At 45.0% G+C, this 25404-nt stretch overlaps 2 protein-coding genes and 1 long non-coding RNA gene across 5 annotated transcripts in view; 1 reads left to right on the forward strand and 2 right to left on the reverse strand.

The window, feature by feature from the left end:
• Positions 1-25404, forward strand: part of LOC138620753 (interleukin-1 receptor accessory protein-like 1) — a 229325-nt gene that overhangs the window by 203874 nt on the left and 47 nt on the right. For 2 of the 3 annotated variants that reach the window (XM_069698219.1, XM_069698221.1), the window contains one exon: positions 19762-19776. The exons of the other annotated variant lie outside the window; for it this stretch is intronic. The gene's annotated coding sequence lies outside the window, so the exon portion shown is untranslated. Of the gene's footprint in view, positions 1-19761; positions 19777-25404 lie in introns of those variants that run through there. 3 annotated transcript variants of the gene reach the window in all.
• On the reverse strand, positions 8692-11934 carry LOC138620767 (uncharacterized). Its single transcript, XR_011310891.1, has 4 exons — positions 11829-11934; positions 10340-10423; positions 9940-10056; positions 8692-9175 (listed from the first exon to the last, which is right to left on the reverse strand). It is a non-coding gene; the product is annotated as an uncharacterized lncRNA (long non-coding RNA).
• pou3f3b (POU class 3 homeobox 3b) lies at positions 15132-18538 on the reverse strand. The gene is made up of 2 exons (XM_069698229.1): positions 16635-18538; positions 15132-16290 (listed from the first exon to the last, which is right to left on the reverse strand). Exons 1-2 carry the CDS (start codon positions 17844-17846, stop codon positions 16192-16194), a joined length of 1311 nt encoding a protein of 436 aa, XP_069554330.1. The 5' UTR covers positions 17847-18538; the 3' UTR covers positions 15132-16191.

A 25404-nucleotide genomic window follows, 5' to 3' on the forward strand; every position in this document is an offset into this window, starting at 1 on the left:
GCGGCGACGCGTGTTCGGCCGGTTTCTTTCCCTCCCCGTGCCGAGCGGCGGGTGGTCCAGTGCCTTGCTCGACGGCACGTCCGGTTTTCCCTCCGCCTTCCCGGCCCGTTGGAGCTACATATGCTTCGGAGTCTGACTTCACGGTGACCTTATGAATGATTTATGATTGATTTTCAGCCTCTCGTTTATACATTCTGTCAGTCGGCTTGACTTCAATGTGGAAAATGATTTGCCGCGCGGATTATTTTGCGAGTCTACTTTTTAATATTTGGAAATAATTGTACGACCGAGCATTGTCTCGCATACGTGTAAGGTTAAACACGTGCGACGCTTCCTTTGGTGTACTTCTAACTCCGGTAATTGTCGCCCCTTCCTCTCTGTGTGCGTGCGTGTTGTGCGTGTTGTGGGTACAGTAGTCTGCTGTGTTTACAGATCAATGCTGCGTGTCTTCACTTAGATTACTTTGATAGAGTTGGAACAGGAACACGGGGAGATTAATCAAAGTGAAGGGGCGCCGACTCCCGGCTCGTGCCAGTCGATACGGCCGCGTGGTTAATTTGCCCCGAGGAGGGCTGTCGTCGGGCAGATGATAAACAGCGTTTGCCCCGTTTTTTCGCCGCGAGCGTGCTCCCGCTCGCCGAGAAAAATACTTTCGACCCGTGCTCTCTAATTCACAGTGGGGGGTGAGAGGTGGGACATTAATCATCCTTCTGCCGTGGCCCGTCTCCGACAAGCGAGCCGCCGCGGGTGGATTGGGCGGAGACGTCGGTTCGGTGAGCTCGCTGTGGACTTGGGTAAACCCTGCGACGCACCGGCACGACCGCGAACTGCAGAATTTATCCATTTCGCTTTGTCAATAAGGACCTTGTTAATGAGAAACAAACAGTGACAGTTGCTGTGAAAATGGTGGATTTGCACTGAAACCGGTGACAGTAAAAGGATTTAATTTAGGGAACCTTATGGGCGTCTGTTTTCGCGCTTGGCGTGTGCCGTCGGTACGAGGCCGTTACTCGGTGCCAGCCGTTAGAGGGTTGGCTCTCGTCCGGCTCCTCCGACAGACCTCCGTACGGACGACGGGGATTCCGGCGCCGTCTTGAAAAAGGAAACGCCGACGCTGACCTCCTCTCAATTTGCCCGATCCCCAGATTGAGTGACATCCTTTTAATTGTGTGGCTAAAACAGCGATGGAGCAAGAAATAATGGAGGATATCACACCGTGGAGCTTTGCCAAGTCCGCTCCTTCCCCCTCTTTCCCAAGGATGGATGGAGTGCAGGAGAACCGAGGGCTTATAATACCAGCGAGTTGAGGCTTTGCTCCAGTCATCATTTCCATGCTGCTTTACGCTTATTCCCTAATATCCTTAGCGCCTTGCGTAGGGATAAGCCCATCGTGCCGAAACATGGCTGTCATGCCTATAAACCGTTCACGGCTCTAAAGAATCCATTATGGTTGCTCCGCAAACATGGGGACTCAAAGGGCCACTTTACTCAAGCTCATTTACTCCTTTAAAGCGTATTTATTTACCCTTAGTGCTGTGGTGGAGGGGATCTCCAATACGCCACAATACATCACAGCAGCTTGTGGAGATGCTGCATTTCAGTCTAAGTGCTCATTTATACCATGAATCGTACGCATTACATTTTATGCACTTATCTTGCCCCGTAACGCACACGTTGATCTTGCACCGCGCAGCAAATAGATGACACGCATGTGCTCGCGTCAGTCGACGCAAACAAATGCCCCCCTCCCCTTGTTTTTGTTGTTGTTTTTTTTTATCCGATTCCATTCATATTTTTACTCTCCTTTCTGTTTCTGTTCTTATTCCTTTTCCACTTCTTTGATTTCTTTTTCCATTTACCACCACTATCAGATCATTCCATTCATTATCCCTATTATTATTATTCCCATTTGGTGACCTTCTCCTCCTTCAGTTCCCTTTTCCCTTTGAAAACCACACCTTATGAATCATTACTAACAACGTGCTACTTTAAACGTGCAATTGAAGGACTAGTAAAAATTCTACAATAATATTTCTACCGCGGCTGCTGTCACTATTCCTATACACCGCTGCCGCTACTGCTATCACTTTAATAAGCGGTGTGCTGCCGCGTGCACTGTGTGTTAGTGTCGCGCTGACACCCGCAGTGATCTTAGCGTGAGGTAAACCAAGTTATATGCTATGGTTCGGAGCTCTGTCCGGGATTACTCATTCCCCTTTTTTCACGCGCACGCGCACACATATTCGTAGATTATCAACAAGTACGGTCATTGAGTGGAAATTAATTTGCCAGTGGTAATAGATAGAGACATTTTGCTGAGATGCGTAAAAACAGCTGAAGTGCCAGCGATTACCTGCTGGAATCAGCCTTCATCAATATCAGGATAATTACAAAGCACTTCTGGCAGTGCGTGAAATGAATGGAGCGTGCAACAGATTGGGCGGTGGCCGTAGATGTCTGCAGATATTAGGCCTCCTCCTCAGAGTGGCTCCGCAGGGGAGAGAGATACCTGAACAGACCGGAGCTGCTGCTGCTGCTGCTGCTGCTGCGACAGAAAAGACTCAGGTCCATCAGAGCAGAGCAGATAAGCTATCAAAAAACACAATACAAATGAACATGAATATGTACAAATCAGTTTAACATATTGAAATAACTAATTTACTAAATGTTCACAACAAGTAAACGAAGGGAGCAGAGAATAAACATTTTCTGGCGAAACCAACTCGCCACAAGGTCCGTTTAGTAGTTTTTCACATGGTAAAAGGAGACAGCGTCGAAAGTTAATTCCTGAACTTGAAAACACCGGACGCCAAAACGAGGGCTTCGTAGTGGTTCCGGAGCTTTTGATCAAATCGCACCGGCGTCTTCACCGGATTTTCACATTTGTCGTGGAATGGAAAATGTCTCCGCATTTGGGCACTTAAAGGAGTTCGTGTTCAAGTTTGCTTAAAACTTGACATCGAAGGGGCGCTTCATTTAGAGAGGGTGGGGGTGGGGGGAGCGGCATAGTTGCGCAGCACAGTTGGACACAGCTTCTCAGACCTTGGTTCTGATTCGAGACGGTGCGAGCCGACTGCTTCCTAAAGATCTAAGAGATCTAATAGGTTTATGGAAGGAAATGCCCGTCGGAAGAGCGGCAATCAGCCCGTTTCGCTGCGTCCCGGCCAGAGGACGGGACTCGGGCGGTTTGGGGATCGAGGGGTGTTCGGGGTGTCGATCCCCGTCTTTCCCAGACTTAACTTCCATCTCTCACGTGGAACCACTTTAGTCGCCCCCTCTCCCCCTGCCCTCTCCTCTCCGTCCTCTCAGACAGCGAGCAGGAGGCGGTATTGGGTTTCCTCTCCAGCTGAAAGGTTACTTCGGTCCACCGCCGGGATGAAAAGACGACTATTTCCCTCCCCGTCTTCCGCCCGACTCTTTTTTCAGGTGAGAGCCTCGGAGAGGAAGGAAACTATTACACGAGGGGCGAAGCGGGGCCTGAAGACGCAGCTGCCGCTCCGGCCCCGGCCTTTCGGGGAGGAAGAGGATCTGGATCCGAGACCAGACGGGGAGAAACCCGAGATCTCCGGAAACGGCTGGGAACGACCTAAGAAAAACTTCCGCCGCCCCCTTCCGCCGTCCTCATCCCCGTCCCGTCGCGTCCCAAAGTGTTTCCCGTAATGATCCGAGGGGTTCCCCGAAGGCCCGGACTCCAAGCGAGCGCGAGCGTGCGAAAGCACGAACAAACCCGTGGGAACGGGCACAAAGACGCGCTTTCCCCGCTGTTGTCAAGTTGTACGGCAAGATTATAAATTAGAAAGGTATCGTAAACCAGACAATAATCAAGCCTGCGACCTCTTTCCATTTCTGTTTTGGCTGCAGCGACAGGTTTGCAAAGACCGATCGAAACCAGGCGCAGCTGTTGGGCTTGCGGTCGACATTTACATATCTGGGTGAATTTTTTAAATGCCGAACTGGATCTAGGAAGGTTGGGGGGGGGGGGGGAATTCCATCCTTCGCAGCATGTTTTCATTTTGTTTTCATTTCATCTGGATTGACGCTTCGAGCGAATGCTCGCACGTCAGTCGACGCCTTATTGTAGACAGGGATTTGGTAGAAAATAAGGCCTTTTATGCCAAGAATGGAGTTGCGTACCGGCTGCTCGTTTGCCCTCGCCTTCGACTCGAGAGTTGAAATGCGAAGCAGGTGGCGGACGTCTACGCTTTTCCTGCAGTTTGCGCTGTCGGGAATCGTCGAAATAATTTTCACTCGTTCGCGTGCGAATTTGAACCGCGGAAGTCTCGCCGGCGGGCTTCAGGCCGTGTCGGTTGAAATGTAATCGTTTTAAAAGTAGTCCACTATTTACACGAGGAGATTAAGATGTCTTATTTTATTAAAACGCAACCGTTTCTGGGAGTATTTTTCACTTTTATAACGGTTGGAGTGGATGTTTTGCACCTCACGAGCTGACAAAGTGTCAGAGCGATTGAAGTGAACGAATGATTGCTGGGTTAATATCGGCCGTGGATCTTTTCATTGATCGTTCGTCCCGCCCGCTTAATGACTGTGACCGGACTGATTTTAAATAATATGTCTCGCTCGTAACCCGACGTCAGACGAGGGGATAAGGATCGGAGTGCGACTGATTCTCGGAGAAGGAAACTGCTGCGAAAAATCAGCTTGAAAGGCCGGAGGAAATTGAGACAATATTAAAAAGAAAAGGTTCAATCTGCGAGCTTTTTTTCCCCCCGCTGATCAGAAGGGCTGAGGACTACCGCTGCGCTCCTTAACATCTGGTTGGGCAATTTACCCCGCTCTGCCGGCTGGAAAGGTTAAACCGCTAAAATCTAATATTTGCCTTGAGGGGGTCAAGGCACTGCAATTACAAGGTACAATCGGCAGGGCTAATCAGCTAGTAGCGCGTACCGGGGGCTGGCTGAGCAAATAAGCCCTGATCAGAAGCACTGTTCTCTGCCTCTCCTGTTTACTTATTAAACCCTGTTCTCATGTTCAAGGGCCCTTTTGCAGCCTCTGGCCCCACACACCCCGAGGCACAGGGGTGGAGGGGGGGGGGGGTAAATTTAGCTCCTGACGCTTCTTAAATGGGACCGCGCCACTTGGCTAGAAAGTAGCCCCCCCGTGTTAATCAGTATCTGCGGCCTTTGTTGCGAAATGATCTCAAATTACTTTCCTCCAATCTGGCAGGCATTAACACCTTGGGAAGGAATGGGATAGGTAGGGATTTGTACCCTGAGGAGGAAAACAAAGTGCAGAGCAGTGAGACACGTGTGTGTGTGTGTGTGTGTGTGTGAGCGAGGACATCACGAAGGCCCGCATAGGCGTCGAGTCTCAGAAGGTTGTGTGTTCCACAATGCTGTTTACATGATTGCTCTTTGACACACATTTCCTAATTGACTGAGTATCAAGTGCAGGATTAGTGTATAATATATCAGAACTGTCTGGTGCGCAACACTTTTGAACAAGGCTTGGGGAACAATTACTGGTAATTAAATATGTGCCAGTTACTGGAAAAGATAATTATGTCCTTGGTGTATAACACCAATTAATTACTTTTATTTCAGCGAGCAAAGCTTTTAAACGGCGGCGGAAGCCGTTCAAATGGCGCCCGCGTTGGAGTGCGAGCAGCCTCTGTGTTTGCTAATGTGCAAAGCTGCGTTCTGCTGCTGCACAGATGCGCGTTAAGGCGCCAAACACGCAAAGTGTTTAAATGTGAATCCGGCATTTCGCTCTGCTGTAAAGATCGCATTCGCTGCAACGGAAGGGGAAAATGGCGGCCGACGTTTACGAAAAACTGCGACGGTAACCTGCGAACAAGCTCCGCCGAGGCTACCGTCGTAATATTTTTTACCTCTCTTCCTCTTCGGGCATTAAACATTGACATAATAGGTTGAATGAAAAAGAGACTTCTCCAGGGAGGGCAGAGCTCAACTCTCTCTTGCTAAGAGGATTGGTCAGATTGGATATCGTGAGCGCTCCCGTATATCCTCGCGCCTTCTCCTCCTGTACTCGCAGCACCTCGCCACACCGAGATAGAGGCGCCAGATTAGCCGTAAACCTTTCCCTTCGCCGGTGCGCGCTCAGTCGCAAAACTACCGGCTTTGAATCCAAACATGTGTACCCTGCTCTCGGTCGCATATCAAAGCAGAGTTTCCGGAGAGGTGAAAATGTACGGATTAGCGAATGATCTCATTTTGGGCATCCGCCTCTAATATCTAACTTGGAAATACCTGTGGCCGATCATTAGTAATCTATTAAATCCACGGCCTAGAAATGGTTACGCCGCGAGCTCCTCCGAGCCAAACGTGGCCGATGCTACTTTTCCACCCCCCCACCCTCCTCTCGCTCGCTCTGGTTAATGAGATACAGAGTCAGATGGCCCAGGCGTGCTCTCTCTTCCTTCACCTCGGTCTCTTTCTCTCCGGTCCTGCTGCACAGCGCAGTCATTTTTATCTGCCGGCTCGAGTCCTGCACCGACAGCTTAATCCGAGCGGTCCCCTCGTGCAATCACCCTGTCAGGAGCGCGCGTCCGTGTGCACGCTCGTGGAAGTGAAAGAATGCGTAAATAAGACTACGCGTGTGCGTGCGCGTGCACGTGATGTCAGGGAATATATAGAGCACGTTTGTGTGCGTTTGCGTGAATGTGTGGTTTTCAGGTGTATCGGTCGGCGTTACGGGGGACGGAAACATCTGCGCAAACTAGAGTCGGGGGCCAATGATTCAGATTTCAGGGTTGAGACTCGAGCCGTGTCCCGGTAGCTGTTTACAGTTTATTACGGGTGATGTCAGACTGCAATGAAGCTGCGGCTTCAGAAAGCTCCTGCTTATTATATTCCACAACGGTTCTCCAAATATGTCCTATTGTTTTCAGAGATCTTCCTGCAGATGTCTCACCGGCATCTGCAGTATATTTAAATTCTTTTGCGGCTCTCGGGTAAAACCTCCGTTTCCCTTTTCTTGCAGTGCAACGGTTTACATCAACAGCACACGCTCTGGCCTGGATACCAAATATTTTGGAGAAGGTATTCCTAATTTGGTCAATTTCCCACTGTGAACGAACTGCATTCGAGAATCGTGAAGGCGGGGCCCGTCTGGGTTTGGGTTTGGTTGAATACGGGGTTAGGGCGGGGTTAGGCATGTAGTGGTGAAGTCCTCGGGGATCCAGCGCAAGGGAATGAAACACACTTCTATCTGCTCGTTCACGAATGCGATTGGGTTCATGCTGATTGTGTATTTTGTTTTGATTTTTTTTTTTAAACGCGACTCTGTGGACGTGCAAACCGGACAAGAATACAATAGTTGCATGCTGTAATATTCCCAGTGAGGGTTGGGCTTACCGCAGTTAGGTTCAGTCCCAAGAAAACAAATTCAAATCAATACAGTGTATTAAAATGGATATTACAGCGTGGACATGAGGATACTGTCGAGTGTGCATATTTATCTGTGTGTGTGTGTGTGTGTGTGTGTGTGTCCCTGGAGGGGTGTGTGTGTCACGGGGGGCCCGGCTCCCCCTGGATCTAAGCGGTATTGACAAACCCATCAGAGCTGGTGATGCATCGGGCTCCCTGCTAGCTCCCCTCCGCTTCACCCTCCCGCCCTCAGCGGCGCTGCGGGGCTGCGCTGACATGCTGTCACCTTGGTAACTGCTGCCAGAGTGAACGGCCTGCTGGGATGGCTGACCCGAGCTGGCGGCCGGCCGGCGAGCTGCGGCAGGAGATGTCACCGGCGAACCCCCGAGGACCGACCGACCCCTGTCTCTGTCCCTGACCATCGATCCGTCTGCTGTGGAGATCCGTCACCACCCGGGACGCGCACGCGCACGCGCAGAGGAAGATCAAATCTAAAGTACACGCGTACGCTGAGGCACAGACACGTTTATGTTCACACATATGAATGTAGACACATGTTTTCCTGTGATGGGACTCATGGAGAACCTGACAAAATCAAACAACCGCCTCAGGAAGCCAGAATTGATTCTGATACTCGAGATCTCAGTCGGATGATGTCAAAATCTGACTGTCCTGAAATCAAACTAAACTCAACAGCAAAGTTTAAATGCCTAAAAATGCACCCGAAAGTATTTCCTGAAAGTCTGAGATACAAAAATATCTGCCTCGGAATCCGTCTCCGTCTCAGGAACAAGAAGTCATCCTTCGTGTGATGTCTGCGCTCATGAGCAGAAAGTTCTGGCACGGAGAATCTTCTTTTCTACTATTTGAGGTTAGCAAGTCATTACTTGGCAAATTCTGAATCACTCCGTCTGTACGGTTGTTGTTTTTTTTGAAGCAAACACTAACAGCAATTGTTGGCAGTGGCCTGCCGGCGGCTGTGGGCGTCCGTCTCCACGAATGTTCAGAGGCCTTTGAAACGCTCACCACATTTTTGACACTTTGAGACTTTGGAAGCAGCCGAGCTCTCGCCGCGAGACGCGGGTCCGGCCGGGTGAAGGCCGGAGCGGGGTTCAGTTTCTGGGTTGAGAGAGATTATAAAGGGGAGGGAGGAGGAGGAGGAGGAGGAGGAGGAGGAGGAAGGGGCTGCATTTTTCGATGACCGAGCAATCTGTTCAAAGATAACTTTGTGGATCGATGCCACGAGGTCCTCAGAAAGTCCCTGTGGGAATATTTTTCTGAGGAGTATTTCCTTGTGTGCATTTTCTTTTCCTTCACTGCAGGTTAAAAGGAAGAGTTACGCCCTTTATGAAACTCCAGCAGTTTAAAATAGCTGCTTTACTCCGCGTCTCGATTGATGAAGAGTAGCTGCAAAAATCTCAAGTGAACAAACTACTCGGATAAATGCGGGGAAACAAATTGCAACTATTTTTTTGTTTTTTTTTACCGAAACTAAATGATACCATTTATTATTTTTTTTACAACTGAAATAAGACTTCACAAGATGCTTCCTTGGAGGAAACAACACTCACGGGAATAATAAAGAGTGATCTGCATCAACAAAAAAACTTGTATACCAAAATGTACTGCAGCTTCTGCACAATGCTTTCCAAACACATGTGCCCAGACTGAAAAGCCGCCTCTTGCGTCACGTGTGGATAAACAACAGGAGAAGATGTGAAAGATCACTAACTAGCTTCCTGGTTCCCATGGCAACCAATAAAGCAGGGCCTGCCGTCTTTTATGGGGAATCGTCAGCGCGCGTGGAGCACGTGTTCAACCCAACTGAACTGAATGAGACACAAATCAGGAGGAATTTCACACCACAACAAAAAACACAACAACTGCACAATAGATTTCTGCAGGCGACCGATTAAAGTGGCGATACGACTTCAAAAGCAGTATGAAGGAGAACTGCGACTCGGGAAGAAAAACAAAACAGACAAGACTCACAGCTTGTAAAGTTTAAATAAGCCAAATATGAAGCCTTTCTGTTGTCTTTGTGACCGTTTTAAACAGACCGCGAAAAAGTCTGCGAAGGCAGAAGAACCAAAACTTTGGAGCTGATTAGGACATAAAGAAACTTTTCTAACTTTATAGGGAGAAAGATTAGACAGATAAGTGAGATAAACCGAAGGATACAATATATTTTCCGGGCAGTGAGGTTATTCAGTAAAATAACCCAATTTCAAACACCAACGCATTATCTAAAATTGTCATTAAGTTGAAAAGAAGGCTGTGATGAAAAGCTGAGGTTTTGGAGACGGTTACATATTTTTCACAGGTCTGCGACAATACATTAGAAAAAAATATATGGCAAATATTATCTGCTGTGTTCAACGCAACAGTAAAGACAAGTGTAAATTTAAATGAATTCTTGTAAACCTTTCATTTACAGCATTTTCATTCAATTCAGATCTTTCCTGCAGAACACTGATAACACACTTCCTGTATCTGCAGAGTTAAAATTCAAACTTAAATTCTTTTAAATGACACAAAAAACGTTGTATAAAAACTAACCCTTCACAATCCAAACGTCAGCATTATTAATTACCTTCGATGAAGGCTGTTGATTCCAGTGGAGATGACGACAGGAGCGCTTGAAGTCTGCGAAGACTGCCACTGGGTGGCGCTGTAAGGTCAGGGTAGCTGTAGAGGAGCGCCCGGGCAGCTCATCCCCCCAAAAAAGAGAGAGATGGTTGGTTTTTTTGGAGGTATTTTTTTTTTTATATAGAGAACGTGTCTAGATTATATGAGTGTTTATTTCATTTTTATTGTGCTAAAATCATCATAAAATCATCAAGAATTTATTGTTTAAATCTGTTCAAATGAGATGTAAACTGGACGATTTTATTCAAGTGGTTAAAAAGCGTGTTTCTTTTCCGTTACTGACTGCAACAAATAAATAAAACCAATAAAGTTCATGAACATTTAATATGAGAAGAAAGAGTCACCTGTAAGATGGGAATAATGCAAACGCTGTAGTAAAGCAGGCTGGTGTCTGAGTGAGGGCCTCTTCATTACTGCTGCAACTTTCCCTGCAGTAAAAAAACAACAACCCAAAAAACACTCTCTGTGAAGTGAAGCAAACTGAACCGCACACACGAAGTGTAAAACAAAATTTACAAACACAAATAAAAACGCATGTGATTTTATTTGATTCTTTTTGTGCAGGCTGAGCGCGCCGGATGTGACCGACAGCAGCGAGCCGGGGTATAAAACCTCCCTTAGAAAACAACTTATTACAACACGGTGTAAGCAAACGAAAAGGAATGCAATCAATCAACTTTTCATATAAACTTTAAAAGCTCCAACAACGAAGGATTAAATTGAGATTTCACTTTAGATAACATCTCACGACGTAGCTACTACTTAAAGGAGTAGGCGAGAATAGTGTGAATATTTTAGATATATCAATATGTACGTCACAAATATGTTGGAGGTATATTCAATTTGAAACTACGTGAGCAGTTTGTGATGACGCGCAATTATGGTGTTTATTATAATTTTACTTTGAAAATCCACATTTTGAAATGATCGATAAACATAAAATGACAGTGTTTTGTCAGTTCATATTAATAAAAGCTTTAAAAGAAAAACTCACATGCTGTTGAATTATTAAATTCGCGTTTGGAAAGTGGGAAGTGCAGGTGGGGTGTGTGTGTGTGTGTGTGTGGGGGGGGGGTGGGACCTACAGCAGGCTTTATGTGCTTTTGAAATGCAGACAGGCAGATGAGATGCTGCAGCACATTACCTCTGGATGGCTGCTGAGCTGCAGAGCTGCAGAGCTTCATTCACCCCTCCTCTACCTATCCATCCTGCCTGCTCACAAAACCATGACCTTCACAATTTATAGAGAGGAAACCCCCGAGAGTCACGTCATATTTTAAAACGTCCTCTTCTTCTTCTTCTTCTTCTTTATGTTGCTGCCGCCACAATGGAGACTTGATAATCTGTATTTACATGGAGGCCTGTTGTTTTGACCGACAACTATTCTATTATGTCGAGAGAAGAGAAAATAAACGTCACTCTATTCTCTATATTTAGATAGAAATGTGCATACTAATAATAATAATAATAATGATAATAATAATGATGATGATGATGATTATTATATATCTGTATATATTGAACGAGACAACATTACATTTAATTTAACAAATAACAACTTAAATTTAAACTAAATTAAATTAAAATCCAAATTAAACAAATAAGCACAACAATATTTATTTATTTATTTTTGGGGGCGTGGGGGGCGTGGGGAGGAACTTATCTTAGGTTTAAAATAAATAATAACGTGGACACATTCAGATTCATCTTTAAAAGAAAGTAAAACTAAAAAGTCTCAAAGACTTTTTCATCGCAGAACAAACTCGTGGAGTCTCCGCGATGGCGAGCCAAACAGTGAGAGATGAGTGAAAGAAAATAAAGCAGCCTACTTACTGTAAAATAACCCCAATAATGATGATCAAAAGTCAGCAGTCAGAAGCAGACAAGGATATTTTCTGAGCGTCTCTTCTGCAGCACAGATAAATCCATGTAGACGTGGAAGAGGAAGGCTCCCTGTGGAGAACAGCTCAGAATAATCCATATTCATGCAGCTCGACACGTGGAGTAAATATGAAGGGAGACCCATTGTGCATGTGCACGTTATCACCAGGTCAGGGTGAACCTGACACCGATCTACTATACATTTACTCCATTAAAAAGACATACAGGGGAGCGCACGATCAGCGGAAGTGCTTGTAAAAACGAAGTTGTGCCATTACATCTCAAACACTCTGCATTGAAGTTGCTTTGTGCTGAAAACAGACACAAACTCTACTCGTAAACACGATTAAAAGCCAGTTGACGTGTATTTAAAATGAAAGACTGAAGCAAAGTGTGTTAAATGTGCCACTCTGAAGGTGCAGCCTTATAAACGTGCATAATAAATCATATAAAACAACGTCTAAGCTACAAAAATATAAATACTTAAATGGTTGTGCCTCAAGTTATAATTACACCACTGAAAATCTTACAGTTTAATACACAAATATTTGTTATTATAAGGCTATTATTTGCTCGGGCGCAGATGTAAAATATAAATCAGTGTAATTAGATTATTTGATTTGATGCATATAGTTACAGCATCGACTTTGTGTCAGCGTGACTGCTGACTGAAGGGCCGCTGACAGCCACATGAAACATTAATAATTGGGCAGCAAAAGTTTGGTTTTACAGGACAAACCCGGAGCTGGAGTCTTGTTTTAAAGAGCAGAGCGCCGTGACAACGAGCAGCTTTAATTAGTGCGAACGGGCGCGACGAGCCTGTTGGGCCACTGGCGTCCTAAATCAATAGCAGGGGAAGCAGAAGTGCTCCCAGGGCCTGGACGTACCGGTGTGCGCGCGCACACACACACACACACAGACCTGCGCTGTCGTGCACGCACACCCATGCTGCTGCTGCCAACATGGTTTTGAAGACCCATGAAAAAAGGCAAAGCTGTTGGAGAATAGGCGGATCAAAACCCATTATGAGATTTAAAACTCTTTTTGTGTCGCTCTTGGTAAAAAAAAAAAAAAAAAAAAAAAAAATTCTCTCACTAGATTGGACTATTTTCTGTGCAGGCCATGCAGGCTGCTCTGGAAGATATGTTTGCGGGATCCATATGCGTAAACGCACAAGTGTGTTTGGACGGTATTTGTTGTGGGATAGCAGCAAGTGTTCCTCTCCGTGGTGAAGGTCTTGTGCGTTAGGCAGCGTAGCAGGCTTATCTTGCACGTCATGTGACTATGCATTGGATTTTATACAGAGCAGCACAAGAACTGCATGCATAATGAGCAGGTAGGTAACGTCAGGCCAATGTGGAGACGAAATAGGCCCTTTATTCTGTTTGACCTCCAGCAGCAAACCACAAATTTAAAAAAAAGAAAGAAATGCAATTCAACAAACAGTCCAACCTCGTGTTGTTTAACAAGTCTCATCTTGATTATTTGCTTTAAGTAGCCAAACATTTTAAAACACCTCTCGTCCTTACAAACGTCGTTAAACCCCTTATGAATAAATCGAAAAGGCAAATAAAAAAATGTAAAGTTTTGGGGAGTGTATACGTGGAGTGCGTCTCTGCTGCCACTTTTACTAATGGAGACAAAGAAAAATGATGCCTACTTCTCTATATCATTGAATTCAGTTGCTAAGCAACTAGTATGGGAAATCATCCGCGAAATTCAAATCCTGCAGCGCGAGGACACGTTTGGTGAGTTTTGCTGAATAGGCGAGCAAGACAACTCCAGCAAAAAAAAAAAAAGAATAAATAAAAAAAAAAAAAAAAGTTTGAAACCTAGGGACACATTTGCCTCGTGCAGCCGTGACGAAAAATAGTCCCGTTTCAACAACAACAACAAAACAACTACTGCCCGTCATATAGGAAATTAAATATTACGAGAAAGGTTGACTTGGCTGCACAGGCGCAGTCACTCGCTTTACTGTTTAGATATTTTCTCATCATTTCCAGCGTCTGTCCCGGAGTAACAAAAAAACAAAAAAAAAACCCTACTCAGACTTGATGTCAAAACCCCCGAAACAACAGTCGTCATATTAATTTGCACCACTCTCCTGTCAAACAGAAGCTCGCAGTTCCAGCCTCAGTAATCTGGAGCCTGTGAGCTGCTCAGCTCCGGACAGACACGATCAATAAACTCTCTGACCCAGTGCCCCGGATCCTAAAACAGCATGTCAGCTCACAGAGTTCTGGACCCCGAACACACCTGAGAAACTGCGTCGATCGGGACGTCTGCAGCTCCACGAAGCAAGTTGTTTTGTTTGTTTTTGCCTTAAAACACAGTTTTGTTTACTGGGAGTCTTGCAGAGAAGCTTATAGATTCAAATTCGTTATTTCCTGGAATTATTCTGCAGATTAGAGTTGGCTTTTTGTCGTGCTGGCATCACTGACGAGCGCGTGAATAAGGCGACTATAAAGCAACGTAATTATGCAAAATATCGGTATTGTGCGCTACAGTATCTGCACTATAAGCTGCACTGTAAATATTACATAACGGGCACTCGGGACATTAGGAGGCTCTCTCCATCATCACCCACAATATGGACACGGCAGCTCTTGTCTTTAAGAAATGTCGAACCACCCTACCCCTCACCCCCCCCCCCCCAAACCCCCCAGATCATCTAAATTCAGCCTGATTTCCATCCTGCAGGCTGAAGGTTGCTGCTCCTGCTTTTCGCGCATAAAGGCCTGAAGAGGGAGCAGATGTAAACAAACAGACAAACCATTGTGCAGGCCTGCAAGTGACCGCGATGGTCATACTGGGACGCTGAGAAGAAGACATGTATTTATGCCTACAGGCAACAATTCAGGACTTTATGGACTCTAAAGTGCTATATTATTACGTCAACTTATTATTATTTTTTTTTACATATTTATAAATAAATAAATAAAGCACTTTTCAGCCATAAAGGTTGAATATTTTCCCTTTTAAATGCAGAAACAGTCTTTGTTCTGCTTTGTTGTGATGGAGATTATTATTAGCTCGCAGCTTCATGTGGGACAAAATAGTCCACCATTTTCTTCATTAGCTTCAGCTGCATGCACAAAATAGCACCCAGGGTAATCTCCCTTTAGAAACACAAATACACACATATATATATATACATATATATATACATATATATATATATATATATATATATATATTTTTTTAAACAGCCCCAAATACGCTGAGAATATAAATGTCAGAACACAAGATGAGTGCATTTCATTCTAACAAATTTATTGTGTCTCAATCAGCTCGTACGGAACCACTACTGAAATTAAATTACAATCAAATTATCACATCAAAATATACCCTTATTACCTAACAACGGTCAGCTTATGGTGATTTGTGCTCCTTTAGAAACGATAATACAAAATTAAACAAATAAGGGCAACAACAACAAAAAATATAAGAATTTTTTTTCCAAAATAAAACAAGAAAGGGAAAGCATCTTACACAAGTTCCTGGGGAGAAAAATAAATTACCGTTTGGAATAATTCATATGTATTCCGAATAAAATATTAAAACAAGTAATTTTGATGAAAAATATAAAGTAACGATCAGTATCTGATCTAGTGATCTATATTGCCGGCTTTACAGAGTTTTGTTTATTAAAACCTACCAAAGAATACTGCTTACAAAGGGCAGCATTAATAGTATATCCACAGCACCCACTCAGTCACACTTGGCAACAGATTTTCAGATTTTTTTTTTCTCAAATAAGTGCAGCTCAAGTCTTTTCAAATGTCTTATGCTCTATTTGTTCAAAAAAAAAAATAAAGGAAAAATCCACTCACGGTGTCAATGTCCATTAAATAATAATAATAATAATAATAATAATTATAAAAAAAAAACAAAAAAAAAACCCACGTGAAAGACATAATGATCTTTGAGATCAGGCGGGGGGGACAGTCCTGGTCCTGCTTGTCTTTTCTTTCTGGGCTCACGAGGGCCTCAACGTGAAGAAAGAAAAAAAAAATCCCTAATCCTCCGTGTGTAAATGAAACCATGCAGTCCATCTCAGAGAAAGAAAAATTGCTTGATGGAAGCTTCGTGGATGTCACTCCTCTTCATATTGTTGCAGTTTTTCCCTTCTGTTATTGTTGGGTTTGGAGAAGGGGGGCAGCTCGGTCCCTTTTCTAAATATACAAAATGCCTGCTCCTTTGTTTCTTCAATCAAACACAGGATAATGAAGGGGGGCATTTTTTTTTTGGAGGGGGGGAAGAGGAAAAAATAAAAAATAAAAACAATACTTGAGTTTCCTCTTGATGTGTTTCAATGCGCCAAAATTACCTGGTGGAATGAACTTGTAGTTGTCACCCTCTGGTCGCTCGCTTCACTTGCATCTTTTAAGTAATCTACTAAAAAATGCCCCTGAAAGAAAAAAGCAGAAGGAACCTTTTAGGTTAAGACATTTTTGGGCCTGGAAGAAGGTTAACGGTGCGGTTTTTTTTTCAGAGGGGGTTGGGAGGAAGAAGGGGAAGGTTGCTGTTTTTTTTTCTCTTTCTGTTTTTTTCTGGTGAAAAATAGATAACACATTTGCAGTCTCACTCATATTCCCTCACAATCACAGTATCAAAAAATTTGGCTATCTTGCCGATAGTCTGTATGTTTTTTTAACCAGTTTAATTTCATATAAAATATTCTCGTGTGCTGTTCTATGTTTCACTGAACATTCTTTTGCAGTCCATGGAGGGGGGCGGTGTTTCTGCACTCACATTGCCGACCTGAGAGTACACATCCTCCGGCGTCTGTGCCACTCCTGGGGGCGTCATCCGTTTTTCCTTCTGTCTCCTATTGCAAAACCACACTCTAACCACCTCTTTCTCCAGCTGCAAGTTGTCCGCCAGCGAGGTGATCTCCTGGGCCGAGGGTTTGGGGCATTTTAGGAAGTGGCTCTCCAAAGCCCCCTTGACGCTCACTTCGATGGATGTGCGCTTCTTTCGCTTCCTCCCCTGCGCCGCGATCTTGTCGATGCTGGTGGGGCTGCCGGTGGTCGAGTCGGCCTCCTCAAGCCACTTGTTTAACAAAGGCTTTAGCTTGCACATGTTTTTGAAGCTGAGCTGCAGAGCCTCGAATCTGCAAATGGTTGTCTGAGAGAAAACGTTTCCGTACAGGGTGCCCAGCGCCAAGCCGACGTCCGCCTGTGTAAAGCCCAATTTGATCCTCCGCTGTTTGAACTGCTTGGCGAACTGTTCCAGGTCGTCCGAGGTCGGCGTGTCGTCGTCCGAGTGCGGGTCGTGGCTGTTGACGCCGCCGTGGTGCTGGTGATGCGGATGCTGGTGGTGATGATGGTGGTGGTGGCTGCCGTGGTCCAGATCCGGGGTGTCTCCCCTCACCAACCCCGGGTGCACCAGGCTCTGGCTCCCGGGACTCAGCATCCCGTTCACAGTGAACCCCCCCGGCTGGGAGTAGATCAGCGACTGCTGCTGCTGCTGCCCCCCGGATATGGAGTTAATGTGAGCCGCGGTCGTGCTCCCCCAAGCTCCGGCGTGAGTCTGATGGGGAGCTAAGTGAGGGGGCCTGTGGTGCAGCGCGGTGCCCGTGTGCAGATCGTCTCTGCCGGAGTTTTTCACGTCCTGCTGCTGCGGGCTGCCCGTCATTCCGACGGGACTCGACGACCAAGGCGATCCGGCTTCGGCTGCTGCAACCGCGGCTGCTGCCGCGGCCGCTGCGGCGTGCGGGAGGGACGTAACCCACTGATGGGCATGGCTCAGCATGTGTCCCCCGTTGCTCGCTGCCATTGCGCCTTGCATAAAGTCACTCTGTACCATCTTGACTGAGGGGTCTCCCCTGTAGCCCCCAGACCCCGAGGTAACCGCAGCACTGCCCGGCTGCATGCCACCACCTCCGGAGTCAGAGTGCACGATGGAGCCGGACGATAAGATGCTATTGCTGGCTAGATAAGGATTGGAAGCCGCGGTGGCCATTCCGTCAACCCTTATGAATATTTTGTGGATAACCCCCCTCCCTTTTTACAGTCACTTCTTTCGAGCAGGCAAATTGTATCTCATGAATTATTCAAACTTTAAAAGTATGGGTAGCTTTTTGGCAAATACCATCGACGTGCGTAAAAACGCACGCACACACACACACAAAAAAAAATGCTTGAAAAACCGTTTCAGAAAACTGAATCAAATCCGCACGTATTTACAACATTCTAGTTGAGACACTTTGCATGGATGTCGACGAATAAAATTCCACGTTTTCAAAAGCCCTTTGAAACCATGTGCAGTCCGTTTCCAAAGTTTTGCACTTGGATGAGATTGTGAACATTAAAATTCAAATATACAGCAAAAAAAAGCGTTGTCCCAAACAAACTTTTGGTGGTCGCAAAAAACAAAAAGCCTCGCAAATTCTCCACAATGTACAAAGTCCCGGTTTATGTCCCCTCTGGATGAGAAAAACATTAGCAGAGTGTCCTTAGTTCTTTTGTAATTCAGTCGCCGAGATTTCTCCCTCGCTTTATTCTTTTCTCTCTCTTCTTTTATAGCACTGTAGAGCCTATCTCTTTGTTCTGTTTTGATGTATATAAACCTGCCAAACCGCAAACTCCCGTTGAAGTACAATCCAGTATAACAGTGTACGGCGCTGCTCGCGAGCCTCTCTTCTCTCATTCGCTTGTTCTCTCTCTCCACCTCTCTCTCTCTCTCTCTCTCTCTCTCTCTCTCTCTCTCTCTCCCTGACAGGCCGTGTAGTCCCGCCCCCCTCCCAGCCAGAGGACGCGATGTTTACCCCGTGCGTCCCCATTGATTGGTTACCCGGGGTGTGATTGGCAGGTCTCGCCAGCCTTGCTCCGGGCGCGCGAGCCCACCTTCCGGCTGTTCCAATTGGCTAATTTTTAATTGCAGTCCAAACAAAACGGGCAATACAACTTGGTAGTAAATAGTACAGAGATACTGGTACACAAACAGAGGTGAAGGGGTAAACAAAACAAAAACAAAAACTCCATCAACGGTGACATCCAGTTCATAGATCAACTTTTCTGCCGCAATGTACATACTTTCCCACAAGTACACCCGTCTTCAAATATAAATGTTCACATCAAAACATTTCAGAAGGATTCACGGCAGCTCAAATAGATGTAAACTCTCGGTTAAGTTCATATAAAAGTGAGGAAACTGTTTTTAGGGGGTGCCGTTTATTCATGTTCTTGTTATATTGGCGACTAATTAGGTTTGAGAGTTCATTCCAAACATGGATCTGACATTTTAAGACCTATTGCTAACAATTATAATGATCTGGTAGCCTGACCGGATTGTGTAATAGAATACTGCCACAATTATGGGGTTTAATTCCCTTTGGGACATCCATGAAAAGATGCACTGGAAATAAAAACGGTAAGAAATGGGTTTACACGCGTTATCTGGTGCTGCATGCTGAGGTGAAATTGTAAGAGTAACTGTTTTGTTGTCAAAATCCAGCAGCTCAAGTTGTTTGTGAGCACATAAAGTAGTAAAATTAATTCAGGGTCATGATTTTTAATTATATAAGCACATCATCCTGCGCCCTAAATTGAATAAAAGTCAGTTTAATGGACCCGAGAGCATGCACTGGTAAGACCGAGAGTACGTCATGATGTGAGTGCAGAAAAGGGGCCGCAGCCAGCGCAGCCCCGCGCGGCCCCGCGCAGCCCCGCGCCTTCGGCTCCTCAGGAGTTAACGCACAAAGGTTGCGGGAATGCTTCCATGCGGAAACGCCGCACACAGGCAACCTCACTGAAGCACGGTGAAAGAGAAAGTGGCAACCAAAACAAGGGCAAATTGAGCAGTCCGTGGGGGATTTGGGTGTGCGGGGCTAGAAAAGTCTGTTTAAGGAGAGGGAGGGAGGGAGAGAGAGAGAGAGAGAGGGGGGTGGGGGGGGGAGAAGAAAAACCGTACAGAGATATAGCCTTTAAAATACACACCGTCTTTCAAGATGACCACGTAACCCCGGAGATGAATGGGGCCTTTGTTAGTGCGTGGGACCCCTGCGCCTATGGATGCACCCGTAAGTTGCAGATACGTCGCACCCACTGCACCCGTCTGCTGAGTCCACCTGGCCGACACGAGGGCCTGTGGCAGGTGATCTTCTGACAGGATTAAGGTTAGAGCTGCATGTCACCGCCTTAACCTCCAACACCGCCTCATAATCTCCCTAAATCAAAGATGATGCAATGACTTTGTTGCAAATGGGATTTTAGAGCAAATATAAGGCGGTGGAGTTGTTGTGCGCAGGCTGTGTGCTCCGTGCCAGTGCCCCCCCTCCCCACACTCCCCTTCTTCTCATCCCAGTAGATTTAATTTGGACTGGGCTCAAAACCGAGGGAGCCTCGTGGATTTGTTTACATTGAATAGGCAGGCTAGGGGCCAGAGCCGTGGGGCCCTCTATTCATTAATATACAGTGAGGATTTCTGTCTAAATTACTGCTGTTCAATCCACACTGCACGCTTTGAAAGGGCGTCTCAGGCGGCCGGCAGAAACGTGACACCGAGGGTACAAATGCGGAGAAGAGGGCTCCTTACACAAGACAACCCCTGAAAAAGAGAAAAATAGATCATATATATATATATGAAAGGAGAGTCAAAAGGCAGCTCAGAAATGCTCCCCGAAATCACCGTGCTCCGATAAAAACACTCCTCTCTGATATATGATGTGTTTATTATTTATTTGCTTATTATAAAAGGTCCCCAAGTTCCCTGCTGGGGGAGTTCATTTATTTTGTATGCAAAAAAAGAAAGAAAGGGGGGAGAGGAAAAAAAATCATCCCCAAGTATAACAAGAGACGAACAGTTAGTGCTGATTTTCATTTGCATAAATTTTCATATATTTTAGTGAAAATAATAGCGGGAGCCGAGGAGTGCTCCTGCTCAGTTGAGGCAGAGGAAAGAAAATCTTAGGGAGCACCGAGTCGTAGGAAAGGGAGATAACCGTTTACAGGCACCGTATGAACAATGTGAAGCTATTTCTCTGTTCTTGGACACAAGGTAAGTCAACAATTATCTATGCGGATTTCGTTTTACGCTTCAGGAATGTTAGAGTTTATCGCCTTCTCGCGCATCGCTCCGCTGTAGCTGCTGCAATATGCCTCCTTATAGACTGTTTGCTGCTATAAATGACATTTCAGCCTATGCTTGAGCGCCGATAATGCAGTCATATTCTCTTTAAGTTGAGATTTAAAACCGAATTGCAAATGCCTGTCCTTCTCCTTTTTTCACGAGTGCGTAAAAATCGATACGCGCGCCGCTGTTTGCGCCCCAGCCTTTTTGCTTTTTATATAAATAGCGGGCAGATGGATAAGCTGTGCTGTTTTGTAGTGAATGTCCACCGGAGAAAAGTGCAATCAATCACATTTTAAGCAGGGAGAGAGGGAGAGAGAGGGGGGAGTGGGAGAGAGAGACCCCTCGGTTGAATCCTCCAGAGGGATCGCGTAGGCAAGCGCAATATGAAATCGTTTAATATAAATCGATCTCGCTGCTGCAAAGTTTGTTTAAAGTTTATAAGCAGCAGCCTGTCGACCGCAGCTCGGTCCTAAACTGCACTCATCAAGCCAGACAAAGCTTCTGATTTCTTATAAATAACTTGCATTTAAATGAATTTCTGAACGCTTCGCTCTCTCTTGTTTTTCTGGTTTTTGTTTTGGAGTTCTTCCAAAGGGCGAGAGAACGAAGAAATGTCAAGAAAAACTCCAACTAAGAGGAGGCAGTTTTTCTAAAAGAGTGCAGATGCAAAAGAGGCTTGGCCACAGGAAATTATTCAACAGCAGATAGCGTGATCTCTAAGAATTACATATCTGTGACAAACTTTCTGCTCCATTTTGAAAGCCCATCACTGAGGATCTCGCTCACATTAAGTCCAATTTGAGGAAAAGTCGTTGAGATTTCGCTCTGCTCTGCTCTGCTCGGGCTTTTGGTTTTTCTCACGGGTTAACTCCTTTTCCCTCATTGACGGGGAGTGCATTTCTGAGCCCAGCACTTGGTAGCCATGGTGAGCCCAATAAAAGGGGGAAACACTAGTCGCATTAAGCTGTATGTTTGTGCACTGGAGTCGAGATGAAAAGAGCCTCGGTGTCCCGGGCCAGCAGCACCGGTACTGGACGGTAACGCGTTACAGTAACGCCATCGGGTCTTAATCTGCTTTTTACTGGTCTGTTTTTAAAATAGATTTTCAACTGACTGCCCTCATACGTTTGTTTTCTTCACGATCTACTTCTGGAAAATGAATCCAGCAGCCCGACTCCAACTTTAATCGAGTGGAAAATATTAAACTACCCCAGGTTTTTATTAACCCAAGTCTTGACCGGTGACTTGGCTCGAGAAAGCTAGCCACTTATCGCGATATTTTAATAAGATCAAACTGTCATTTTGTGGTGCGTAAAGTAACGCACTACTTTTCACACCAGGCATTTTAGGCCTTTGATTGTTTAAGAATCGAGCTGCTTGGCATTAGACGTTTCTGTGTTTTAAGCCTACGCGTGTCAGCATTCGTTGCGGGGAGTTGCTGCTTCTGTCAGGGCTGAGGTGAAATACATTTTGGAAGTCGTATCATCAATAAAAAAATAAAAAAAAGTCATAACTGCCGCCAGGTGTCGCGCTCACTCATGGTGCAAGTGCTGCAAATATGTAAAGCTTACACTGCAAAAAACTGCCCACATTTTGGAATCACATACGTGTTGTTGCTATAATTATTTACCAGTTTTATTTCTTTCTTTTTACAAGCCAAAATTCAGACAGCAGTGAGCTCATTCTGCTTTGCTCCAATGCGGTTTTCTTTTCACTTTTCTTCTGAGATTTGGTTTTGCAAGAAAGAGCATTTTACTCCAGTCTGACTTTGAAGAAATCATTTGATCTAATAGCCTACTTATGTCGTTTTGCACTGTAAGCATTTGAAACTACCTCGCTGTGGGACACACGTTTTATTTTTTTTTTTTTAAATTCTTTTAAAAGTGAGACTGACTGGAACTCAGGAAATGGATAACATGCATTTTTGCAGTGCGTATGTGCGTTAATGTTTTTATGATCATCGCTACATGAAGAGACAGGAATTAATGGCTGGATGGTAAGATTGGAAATTAAGATATCACTGGCCTGCAGGAGGAAACTGACTGAACGGGGACAGGTTTTTAAGGGTCACGGTAAAATAAAGATATGCTAATTGACGTTCTTTAAAAACAAGTTGCAGCTCAGAATAAAAGAGCCAAACACACCAAATAAAAAAAGCGCTCAAATATATTCATTCCCCTCCCCTCCCCCTCAGTCCCAGTGGCAATTAAACTCTTAATTTAATTATCCAATTTTTAAAGATATCCCAACCAATTGTATTGCAGTCTGGACCTGTACATGACTTATTATTTCTACTTTATTCCACTCTGCTTCAGGAGTTGCGTGAAGAAACACGGTTGTATTGATCACGTCTACCACGGCAGCCTATCAATGACAGCGCAGCCCTCGTTGATATGCAAATATTCTGTGGTTACATAGGCCCTGCACGCTGTTTTAAGCCAGTCGCCATCTGCAGTAGCCTATAAACCATAAGTCGGAGCCAGCAGGTCTTTGTGGAAACATATGACTAACCGGTGACTTTAAGAATTATTAGCAAACGAGGGCCGGGCAGGACTCGTGAATCATCCCGGGAATTAGTGCGTTGCAATTTCTCCACATGCTTGACCGGCCATTTAATGTTACACTATCCGGCGTTACTCTTCATCATCGTCATCATCGCCACCAGCAGCAGGAGCGGGAGCGGTAACAAAGCATCAAAGCAGCACTGTGCGTTATTACTCTGCATTATGCACCCGTTCTGTCATGGAGCAACAATGACGGTTATTGGTAGCAGGAGGCCATTTATTTATTCCTGCACAAGCAGATTGTCTAATTCATCAAGATGGTTTCATCAACTTGCATTTCCCCATCAGGAACAAAATATATCACGTGCAGTCTGCGTGTTTCCAAACGAGGAGAGGCGCTATTTTTGAACTGAAAAATCTGGCGAGGTGATGAGGGAGTGGTCGTTTTACTGTTGTTTCGAAGGTGATTTAATTAACGTTACATGTCACACGCAGTGGGGAATAAAATGGTCCGCTGGAGGATGATCGCAAGACACAAACACCAAATTAACGAAAATCAATTTACGCACGACATTAATCAATGCCCTTCGTCATAGTCGGATGGATCACTTGGATTCTTTACTTCCTGCAGCCGCCATAAATTTATGACACTTGACGTACAGATTTATGTGAGCCTCAGAAAGGTGGGTAAACCCGGTGTAGGTGTCTGGAGCTTCCACTGCAGCCCTGCTTACAATATTCAGATTAAATTGATGCAATTCTTGCCGTTTTAATTATGGCCTACTTAAGTTGCCTATGGGCTACATAATTTATTTTCTTCCCTTTGGTCCAGTCACTAATCCGAAACGACATACGTTGAGTGTGTCTCACGTCAGGCCAAACGTTGATTTAAAGCCGATTCCAACTTGGAGCACTTAAATGATAATGTAGCTACTATACCGTTAATTAAATGGGCTACGCTGAATATCAGTGTGAGCATTAAACATGCCTTCAATTTCAGACATGAATGGGATTTTTTTCCTTCATCCATTCAAACGAGACAGAGGCTCTTTATTAATATTCTATTATTAAAAGCCAATACAGAGTTATATACACCTCATATTCCTCTACGTGGGGTTAGTAATTGCCCCGTATTAGCCGTGCAGCAGGATGGGGCCTACAGCTTGTAAATGAGCTGACATGCAGGTAAAGATTATATGTTTAGTGTTATCACAAGACTCTCCAGTGGTGCTCGATGCTCATTTCACCTAGAGTCGTGGCTCAGACAAGTATCAGCACAGCCGGTATTGATTTTGGATTGAAAATCAACAGGGATGTCATAATTTGGTCTAAAACGAGGCTCTGTGGTGTAAAAAAAAAAAAAAAAAGGGCTTGAGAGGGCCGGGGTGTGTTTTGTTTAAACAAAATGTGTGTGTTTTTTTTATTAATGATCCCTTCAATGTGTGTATTTGGCCAAAGCAGCAAAATGATTAAAGTCGATTTTCTTTTAACAACAAAATTAAAAAAAAATCTGAATAGAAAAGTGTTTTAATTAGATAAAATTAATTAAGTTTTTATTTGTGAACAAAGACAATGAGCAACAGATTACAATTAGTCACTTTATAATAACATGTAACTTTAACAAATAAATGGCAGGTGCGATTTAATTTAAAAATAAAAGGTCAAAAGTTACATTAAGGTTCGTTTTTCTGTCAACAAAAGGACACGAGGGAGTAAAAGATGAAACTGTGGCCTAAACCAAAGGCAGGTGCTTGGATAACACACACACACACACACACACACACACACACACACACACACACACACGCACACGCACACGCACACGCACACGCACAAATAAAAAGACACTAGTGCTGGTTGGTGACTGACGAGGGACAGATCGGCGAAGATAGAATGAAGTGCAGCTTTCTCAGTCAGAGGAAGGGAGGAAAAAGGTGTGTGCG

This window comes from Brachyistius frenatus, unplaced genomic scaffold, assembly GCF_029030835.1.
Source record: "Brachyistius frenatus isolate BFR_SWC_R1_liver_20210118 unplaced genomic scaffold, ASM2903083v1 Contig_26, whole genome shotgun sequence".
Classification (NCBI taxonomy): Eukaryota; Metazoa; Chordata; class Actinopteri; family Embiotocidae; genus Brachyistius; species Brachyistius frenatus.